This window comes from Haliaeetus leucocephalus, unplaced genomic scaffold (genome assembly GCF_000737465.1).
Source record: "Haliaeetus leucocephalus isolate CR32 unplaced genomic scaffold, Haliaeetus_leucocephalus-4.0 Scaffold182, whole genome shotgun sequence".
NCBI classification, from domain to species: Eukaryota; Metazoa; Chordata; class Aves; order Accipitriformes; family Accipitridae; genus Haliaeetus; species Haliaeetus leucocephalus.
This window is the reverse complement of record NW_010972618.1, coordinates 1-10015: the sequence shown is the minus strand read 5'-3', so window position 1 is coordinate 10015 and position 10015 is coordinate 1. Positions and strand designations below refer to the sequence as shown.

The window sequence follows — 10015 nt, the reverse complement described above, 5'->3', positions numbered from 1 at the left end:
CCCAGCTACTAGGAAGACAGCTAACTACATCCCAGATGAAACCAGGACAATCATCATCACCCCATCCCACTTCAACAGGCAGAAGTCACTCCAACAAGTCACCACGTCCTCCGCAACTACATTATCTGCACAGAGCAACTAAAATCCCCCAACACATTATCTCCAACACTGATACGTTAAAATCGTTGAAGACAAAGATTCTCAACCTCTTCCACCTGGTGACCTCCTTTACCACAGAAGAGTGACCTGGCATGGCTCTCCTTTCAGCTTTCAGGAAATCTTCTCAGCTCCCAGCCTAGATCAACAGCTCCTCCCAAAGGAGATTTATGGGCACAGCAAGTAACAGAAATTAGTTAACCCTCTAGTTAAAACGGCTGGGGGGCGGGGCGGGGAGGGGCGGGGGGGAAAGATACGGCAACACTGACTCTCAACAGCGTGCACTGCAAAAACGAGCAGAGCAGGAGAGGAGAGAGATATTCCGATCCTTACAATGAAAAGACACACCGATTCAGACAGAGCAGCACTTAAAACTCGTACCAAAAAGGGGAAGCGCAACAGCTTTGCCAGTGTGCTTTCTAGGCCGTATAAAATGACTCCCTAGCTAGCCAAAGGGCTAATATATGGACAAGCAATCATTTCAAGCGCAACAGAGAAACAAAAACGCAGGAATTAACCACTAAAAGGAAAAACACAGTGGCATGCCCATATATGTTAAGTGAGCTCTAAAGCAGCATGCCAGGTAACAATGCTGGTTATATTTAGACTCTTTCCCACTTCTTAAGGGAACAGAAAGGTCATTTTAGGAGCAACCAAAGCTATCCAGAAGTGCACTCGAGGTTTACATTCACACCATGTTAACATTCAAAGCTGGGTAACAAGTTTTTGTTCTTAATCGGTCCTGTGCTTCTTTTGTCACACATGATGCACAGAGAAGGCAGCGTACCACGAGGCTGTTTTGTTCCTTCTGCTGCAAGATCCCAACAAAGGCGAATACCTGGAAGGATGGGGGGCGGGGCAGGAGAAAAGTACGTTTGGACGACATACCTCAAAGGAGGTTAAGTAACCTCCTTTTTTGTTTGTTTCGGAAGACCGTTCACGTATATTCACCACTCTGCATGACTAACCAACAACTGTCACAGACTTACACCTCCTCAGAGATGGGCCTCTGAATCCTTCACACAGCAGTTTCGACCCACTTTGCCACACGCTACAGCCCTGGCGGGCTTCTACAACAGCATGTTTCGTGGTACGGAGAAGCTTGGAAGGTACGGAGAGCCTCCAGGTGGCTGCTTGACAAACGTTAGGCATTCCCAGCAACTGGTACGACTTGAGCTCTGACCGATTATAGCCCAGTGACAAATGGAAATGTCACGTTGTTGGTCTCCAAAACGAGCTTGACACAACTGGAAAACAGCTTGTCCGTCTGCACAGAAATGGGTGAGACCTTGCGTCTTTCAGCACCGAGACAACCAAACTCTGAAAGGAGTTTACCAGCGTAAAAAGGAAAGTCTCAGCAATGCTGAGGATGAAATAAGAATCTCAGCCTCCGGTATTCAGTTTGGGGATGAAAACGGTTAATTCCCCGGCAGACGCTACTTTGGGACAGAAGTTAAGAACGAGCTCACACAAAACACCCCCTATGGAAGGAATACTGTACAGGCCATCCGCCAGAGGATTTGGATCTCCTCCACACTGAAACGGTGTCCTCGACTGATGGAGACTGAGTTTTCTTTCTTTGCTTCTGTGGTTTTTTTCTGGGCCAAAGAAAAAGCTGAAGCCTGGAATCATGAATCCCTCAAGATGGAAACTCCTCTGCGGAAGGACGCAACTTGACAGATGGGACAGACCAAGTCACTACAGAGACAATAACAGCGAGGGAGAGTCCACAACCTATGGGCTGCCACGGATCCATTCTTACAGAAGAATTCTTTGCAGGTAGGAGGAATGAGAAACACCAAATGACACCCGTTGTTTGTGTGAGCGATAAATGCCTGGTCTTTGCTCCCGTAAGGATGCAAAGCCTGCAGCAGAAGTGAGAAGGCAAAGCCATAACCAGGTTTCATTCCAAGACGGCTCACGTAACGGTGAAATAATTTACACAGCTCCCCTCTGGACACCAAATAACCCCAGAAAAGATTCTGTTTGATGAGATACAACCTTTGTGCTACTGCAAAGGTAGTGCAATTTGCGCTGCCCTTAAACAGGCACGTGGACAAACTAGACAACCTAACTCTGCACGTTCTTAACAATCATGAGCGCAGCTTCCAAAGGCATAGCAAAACCACAACGGTCCTCATCATTCTCTGAACACGGGCCCAGGAGGATTTCATTGCACAGACCTTCATAGACATTTTGAAAACAACCACGCATGCAACACAACTGTATTACTTCAAGTGCTAAGAAGATACAAAAAGGTGTAAAGGTTACCGAATGTCCTCCGACTCTGCCCCGTAACAGCTCTCGCAGCGATCCGCATCCAAAGATTTTGGATCAAACGCTTTTTCTTCTTCTTTCCCCAGCTCTAAGACAAAAGAGGATTCAAAGCGATGAGGCATGTCTAGAAACGCTATCTTGTACTCTTGTTCCGTTCTGCACGTAATAACTGTTCTACACATGAACGCAACGTTTCTGTGTTGGAAGCTGTGCGTCCTGTACCCAAAACCCACCTGAAATGCTATGTGTAGAGCCTGTTGTGTGAAGTAAGACCAAGAAGCAGAGTGGCATTTGTCATCTCAAGAACACCCTCCATAGAAAGAACTGGCTATCTCTAAGCCTTGCTGGAGCGCTGATCAGATGTTACTTGCCTAAAGGCTTTGTTAAAACATTTTCTACCTCAGATAATGTCGCACAGTAAATGGCGACAATTGTAACAGGACCTGTTACACAAACAACATTTTAAATAGCAGTCAACTGCAGTCAACGCATAATCCTGTCCCAAGACATGCAGGGAACATGGTTATACATTGCTGTGAAACAAGATCAGAGCGAGAGTCTCCCAAGTGGAAAATTGGCACCCAGTCCTCCAGGATGACAATGCTGACGAGGCACACACGTTAACCCCTGCTCACTAGAAGTCTCCAAGGAATTTCTACCTTCTTCGTGACTTAACAATTCTGACAATGTCTGTGCCACGTTGTGTGTTGAACGTGCAGCCACAGTACGGCTGGGGCACGAACTCATGGAAATTCATGGTCTTACGTGCAGAAGGCTGAAGAGGGACAAAAACATTGGCTCTTATCATAAGAGGCCCCCTTAAAAGCAGGCCGTTTCAACGCACAAACCCTGAAGGACAGGACCAAGTCTCTTGCGTAACAAAAGCCCTCTAAGGCTCACTATCCAGGCACGGCTGCGCTACCCTCTATAAGCCTTGAAAAGGTGGCTCCTTGGATCACTAACGCTGGGGAAGGGGACAAGGTACATAGTCAGACACTGCTGAGGGGATAAAACGTTATCAGGGCCCTGTCTGTTGAGACTGGGGGGTATAACAGGCGGACGGAAGCGAGTATTAAACATGTCTGTATTTCGTACTAGCCACAGAAAAAAGAGATTTTAATTGGAAAGTATGAAATGGGCATCAAAATCAGTCATTACCCTTATTTCTTTAATCACATACTTTATGGCAATTACCCTCAAGAAAATAAGAACTTTTAGGAAAATATCCCCATTAGTAAACAACTGTGTGAGACTTACTTTCTAAAGCTTGCAACATTCAAAGTAGCTGAAAGCACACTTAAGAATTCATTGTTCAAAAAGCGGTGTGGCTTTTAATCTCGTAATTACACTCAAAGACAGCGTCAGGAAGAATACAGCTAAATAATCGCGACGCTTTGTCAAAGCCATGATTCCCACCACTTCAACAAGAACACCTGCACGATGCATGGAGTCTTTCAAGACACAGCAACCAGTAACAGCTTTTTAAATATAGTCAGTAGCTGCCTGTTGAGTTGTCTCAGAGAGATAAATCCAGAGTTAATGCACACAGTTTGGATACTACAAAGAAACTGCAGTACATAAAACTCCACACGCAGGGTTTCTTGCCGTTAACACGGTCCTCAACTTGCACGCAGATATGATACATGAAATTGGAAAACTCTGTCCACATTAAAAGGAAGGAAATGATAAGAACCACCAATAAAGAATTCAATCATTCCTTGTCATTCAATGGAAAGGAGTAAGACAACAACCAAGCACAGAATGCAACCTACCACAGAAATCATTCAGCTATTAACTATTTTAATGTAACTATGATTAGGAAAAGCCTCCAGATACTACTTCATGAAATTTGGGTATGCTTTACTAAATTTAAGGTCAATACTGCTATAGCTGCCATTTAAATAACTGACTGAAGGTCAGTATCACTAATAGAAACTGATAATCATAGAGTTTAATGAAGATGGCTGGATACTTCTGATCTAACCTGCAACATGGGTGATGGAAACCAAACTAGCCGCGTGCTTCTTCCAGACAGCAGAAGAAATTGCTTGTTGCCTGCAATGCATCTGATCTCTTTGGAAATGCCTTTTCTAGGTGAGACCGTTTGCTCCTTACGAGTTTCTCTCCCTCTCCCTTGATTATACAAGGAGTCAGAGCAACCGGTTCAGATGGAGTAATGCCAACGGAGACTGGCAATACAAGTAAGGCAGGAGGCCTACATGTGTTAACAGAGAATTAGATACAGAACAGCTGGTTTTGTCCCCAGGCATTACATTTGTAACGCCACAACCTCTGAATACAGAAAGGCTGCTAAGTGAAACAGTAGTAAAAGCACTATCACCACATTCCCGTGACAACAGCAGAAACTCTCATACCTACCAATTGTTCAGCTCTTGGCTTAGTTTAGCCTTGCAACTTCAAGAACAGAAAAGTTCAATCCGAGTGATACAAATCAACAAATTCAGCTCGTGCCGACACGTAGAACTGCACCATCTCCCAGAAAAAGTAAGAAGGAGCTCGTGTCTTGGAAAGGAAAAGTCAGGACAGTATTACTGTTAGGTTGCAACACTTTGCCAGAATCGTTTCTGGTTTGTATCGAAGCGCAACGATGAGTCATAACACCAAACGAATGTAAAGGAGAGGTTTATGTAGCCAAGGACCACTTACTACAACCTGTAACCGATAAACCAACTAAAATATATTTATCTAGGTAGGCATTAACACACACAAAGTAAATGTAGTAAGGTGCAAGCTTGGGCTTAAGGGTCGAGTCACTGGAGCCTTCCCTGGAGAGAGGCTCTTTCCTCTAACCAGGTCGTCCCGTTTGCCAGCCCACTGCGATTTAAAGGTACAACCAAAGCCAAGTTTTGCCAGAACAGCTGCTTGATTCCCAGTCATAAAAGACCATTCACGCAGCAGCTTTATTCCTGAAATGCACCCGTGAGTCCTCGTCGTAATTTCAGAGGGACTAGGCAGAGATCTGCCTCGCAAAAGCTGCCAGTATAACAGGAGTTCGCCTGATCGGCCAGTTTAAGAGATCTGCGTGCTATAAACTCTTCAAAAGTTTGCGGTCTTTAAATGCTCTTCAGCTGTCACTTGTGCCCGTGAATCTCAAAACAGGCACACGGTGACGGAAAGACGACGAGAGCGTCCACCCAAGAAAGGCAGAATAGCACCTTACCGTGGCTCTCGGCCTCCGGACTCACACGATTGCCGGCTTTATCCAAACGTTGGTTGTTTAAACGGATTGTGCTCTACATCCAGCTGCTGCTCTCCTGCTACGTCCCTGGCATCGATGCTCAAATCTGAAATCAGTGAGCAAGGAAAGCGGTCTATAAACACACGTTTGTTACGGCCTGCGGCAGGCTGAGGAAGCATTCAGCCAGTGAAAATACAGACTCTTGCAGCGAGGGCGATAAGAACGTGCCAAAGCGGAAGAGGGCGTATGGCTGGGGACAAGTGACGTACAGGGAACAAAACGCACGTTGCGGCACCCTGAACGACCCTTCCAAATACGGGGTTGGGTTTGGTGCACCAGAAGGACGGTTTCCAGCTGCCCAGAAAGCGTTACCCTGAAAGGTAATACACTTAAGGCAAAAGAAACCAAAACCAAACCCCTCAAAGCCCATAACCATTTCCAGGAGTACAGGAGTTAAGCTTCACATTGGTTGAAAGCTGCCTCCTACCACTACCCCCTCACCCTTCCCCCTTCACCACCAGCACATTTCCTCCTGACCCCTTTTCACAAAGAAGACGGAGAAGGTCTGGGGTCTCGGCCCGGTATCGAAGCACCGTGATGCACTTGCTGGCTACATGCTCTCTTACAAGACTGACAGCTTCTCTGCACAAAACAGCAGGGGCTTCCAGCCTCTCTGGCCTTCCCGTGCCCTTTTAAATGTGAGGAAGGCAAAGACTAATAATATCTTTGGTGGTCAGAAGGAAGTCAGACTCACTGTGTTTAAAGCCCAATGCATTACCCAAAGGAATTACCGCAACAGAACAAGAGGCAGGGAAGATTAGCGGACAGTCGGATAACGTGCACAGCAGTGGTAAGCACTAAGACTTGCAAAATTTTCCGTCACTTCACCCTGCAGCTTTGTTTTGAATTTAGTTAAAAGGTAATCCGACTATTAACGCTCACTCTGATTTTAAAAATTTGGGAGAAAGGTTATCACGTGGCATTGGCGTTACAGTCAGAATTGAAGTACAAAAACCACGGAAAAGTTGCGCCTCGCCAAGTAACTTCCAAAGGAGACTCTAAAGTGTTCCAACAACAGTACAGTCAAATCTCGAGTCCCAGGCGAACACCGAACGCTGTGCCAGCGTTTTCAGTATGACCGAGCTCTCTGACAAAGCACCACACCGCACAGAAACGTAAGCGGGTTTATACCTTAGCCTCACGTATCATCTCAAAAGGTAATACAGCCTGCCTGGAAGCGCTGGTTTAAGCGCCCAGCGGGCCTGGCTGGAATCACTGCGTAACCACCAGGGATCACCAATTCCTCCCTGTCTGTGGCCCAAGCAGCAGTGCAGCACTCGGAAGCACCGGGCACACCGAGCCTGTCGGGCCCTCGGCAAGTATGAAAATTATCCCCAACATTCAGAAGGCTGACTCACAAGCACAAGGCATATGTGGAAAAATAACATCGAGATTGATCTTCAGTTTATCTCCCCTTGATTTGTCAACGTACAATTCCGGATGAACCTAGGAACAAGGGAAAAACGGAGAGTCCTGTTTCACTTGGAAGCCCATCAAAAGGCCTCCTTCTTTCCCTCGACTGCTCTGGCTCACCAGCTGATTTTTAAGAGGTGGGATTCAAGAGACACCTGAGCTGCTGCCTCCCACCGCAGCCAAGCGCTTGCCATTTCTAACGCTTTTTTTTAAGAAAGGTAGTAACTTGGGAATCTTAGAACCTGGGGTGGGGACGGGGGCTCCCGCGCTTCCTTGCTTTCCTTTGCATTGCCTGCTCGTAGGCGGCAGAGGCAGCGAGAAGAGACTTTGGGCCGCTCTCCTGCCACCGCGTTACAGGAAGCCACAAGCCACCCTTGGCGCCAAGCGGCTTTCGGGGGAGGGCAGCCCGCTCCCGGCCTCAAGGCCACCAGCTCGGAGAAAGAAAAAAACCCCACGCAGATCTGCGGCGGGTGAAGCTGCCGCGTGGGCAGCCCGCAGGAGGCGGCGGAGGAGGCGGCGGAGGAGGCGGCGGCTCGGCGGGGGTGCGGAGGCACGGCAGGCCGCCCCGGGCCGCAGGGCCGCCCCGGCCAGAAGCAGCACCGCGGGGCCGGGCCGGGCCGGGCCCCCCCCGACGCCGCCACTCACCTCCTTGGTGAGGTAGTACTGCAGCTCCGAGAAGAAAAGCAGCACCATGATGAGCCCGCTGACAACCGTCACTGCCGGGGAGACGAGAACCGCCGTCAGCCCCGCCGGTCGCGCGCGCCCGCCGGCCCCCGGCCGCCCTCACCCCGCCCGCTCACCCAGCGCGCCCCCGCACGTCTTGACCCGAAAGCCCTCCAGGGTCTTGTCTTGGGGAAGGCATCGAACCGCTTCAGCCGCCACAGCGAGTCCATGGCGCCGCGCGGCCCGGAACCAAACCCGCCTTCCGGCGCCGGGCCGGCACCGCCCCGCCACCGCCCCGCCGGGCAGCGCGGCCCGAAGCCGGCCGAGGGGGGGTCCGGGGGGAGGGGCGGGGAGGGGCTGGGGCTCCCGGGCTCCTCCGGGGCGGGAAGGTCCTCGCTGCCGCCTCGCCCTCTTCTGACCCTCCCTGCCAGCGGCCCCCGGGCCTCTCCAGGACACCCGAGAGACGCTGACTGTGCCGAGATCGGTTAGCTGGGAAGGGCTTGAGACCAAGGCGGAGCTGCTGGCAGAGAGCAGTTTTCACTCAGTTTGACCTCCTCCCCATCCCCTGCCTCCAGCTTTGAAAGGGCTGGCGTTTGTGACCCCCGCCCTTCGGAGAACAACCGAGCTGTCCCTCAGGCTGGCTGTCGCAGCGACAAAGCTGAAAGCCAATCACCTCGGGAGAGTACCAGCGCTTATTGTGCCGAAGCACGGAAGGAAGAAGGAAGGAAAAGAAGGAAAAAGGGAGGAAAAAACCGCTGCGCTCTCGCCCCACCTCCCATCCCTGGCCTGCGCCCTTCACCCCTTCCTCTTGCTACCACCTCCGTGTTTCCCTCTCTTGTCACAGGGAAGGGCTACGAACTCAAGAGGTTAAATCGTACAGCAGCTCGCAATAGCTTACTCGTGCAAGTGAAAAAGACAGCATAAGCTTTTCCTAAGCCACATACTTGCCTAGCCCTTGCTTTTTCCTACTAAAAAAGTGCAGTCCTGCAAAATCTCTTTTATTAAAACAAAAATTTTTTTAAATCCCTGTCGCTAGGAAATGCTTCCGAACGCAAACAGAACAGATGTACCCCCATTTCCCACAGCAAAACATAATACATTTCCAGGAAGGGCACCAGACCGGAACGCCGTGATGCTGCAGCTGCTCCTCTACAGGAAAAGAAGGTTCAGAGAGGCTGACCCAGCTTCCGAGCCTCTGCTTCCAGAACAGCAGCTTTCGGCTCCCTGACCACAGCTGCTAAGGAGCGAGACAGCTCTTGGTGAAGGTCTGACAGCTCCTGGCTGGTCTTGGCACAGCGCTCGATATAGTCCTGCTTGTATTTTCGTTCTTGTGCCAGCTGCGTCTGCAGAAGGGACACCTGAAAGAGGCAAAAGGCCGAGCTCAGACAAGCCCACGCTCTTAGGACCATCCGTAGCTCCACAGATCCGGCCGTCAGGGAAGACGCACCCTCCAACTCCAGCCCTGACAAACACGTTGTCCTTGTGGAATGGGAACTAAGAGGTTGCCAGAGCCACCCTGAACTGAGCTCAGATTACCGGCAATTCCGAGTTTCTTTCTGGCATACCATTCACAAGGCACAACACCGAGACGTGACATGCATATTAAAGAGAGAGGTTTCTACAGGATTTCGTAACCCAACCCTTTTTTTCAAAGGAGAGATTTGGGCTGCTGCCACCTTAGTTCCACCTGCTTTCTCCTCAGCAGGAGGACTGCTGCTTACACAAGGTAGTGAAGAACCGTTCTGTTACGATCTACTTTAGAAACCTGACAGCTAGCACATGAAACGGGAGAAAACTCTCACTCTTCCTAACTTCAGAGCATTTCACGAATGAGCAGAGCATAATCTGATGAACACAGCCCGGGGGGCAAAGGAGCCTTAAAGGACTGCTGAGGCCTTCAAAATCCTCAAACTCTTATTACTTCCTGGCAACAGCGGGTTGTGCCTGCTGGGCTTTTTGGTGGGAGAGACCCAGCTGCTCTCGCCTCCTGTCAGCATTGCAGGGCAGCGCAGCCACAGCAGCTCTGGCATGTTGCCCTCTGCCTGCTTTGGAGCGGAGGAGATGCCAGCACTGGGAGCAGCGCTCGGTGCTTTGCTGTTTCGGGGAGAACAGCTCAGGCCAGAGGGTCTCCTCTGTTTTCAAAGTGACATGTGCTTTGCCAAGGGCTCTGTCCCACGTGGGAATGCCATCCCCAACCTCGAGCTAGGAGTACGAAAATATTCTTTCTTGGCAAATGAACTCAAATCA

At 49.8% G+C, this 10015-nt stretch overlaps 1 protein-coding gene across 1 annotated transcript in view; it reads right to left on the bottom strand.

The window, feature by feature from the left end:
• ERGIC3 (ERGIC and golgi 3) overlaps positions 1–8019 on the bottom strand; it is a 24583-nt gene extending 16564 nt beyond the window's left edge. Inside the window, 8 exon segments of the mRNA XM_010564589.1 lie at positions 1848–1854; positions 2428–2521; positions 5615–5669; positions 5671–5738; positions 7051–7138; positions 7751–7821; positions 7906–7954; positions 7957–8019. Coding sequence (XP_010562891.1) covers positions 1848–1854; positions 2428–2521; positions 5615–5669; positions 5671–5738; positions 7051–7138; positions 7751–7821; positions 7906–7954; positions 7957–7998 — 474 coding nt within the window. The 5' untranslated portion in view covers positions 7999–8019.
• Between the last annotated feature and the right edge of the window lie 1996 nt (positions 8020–10015).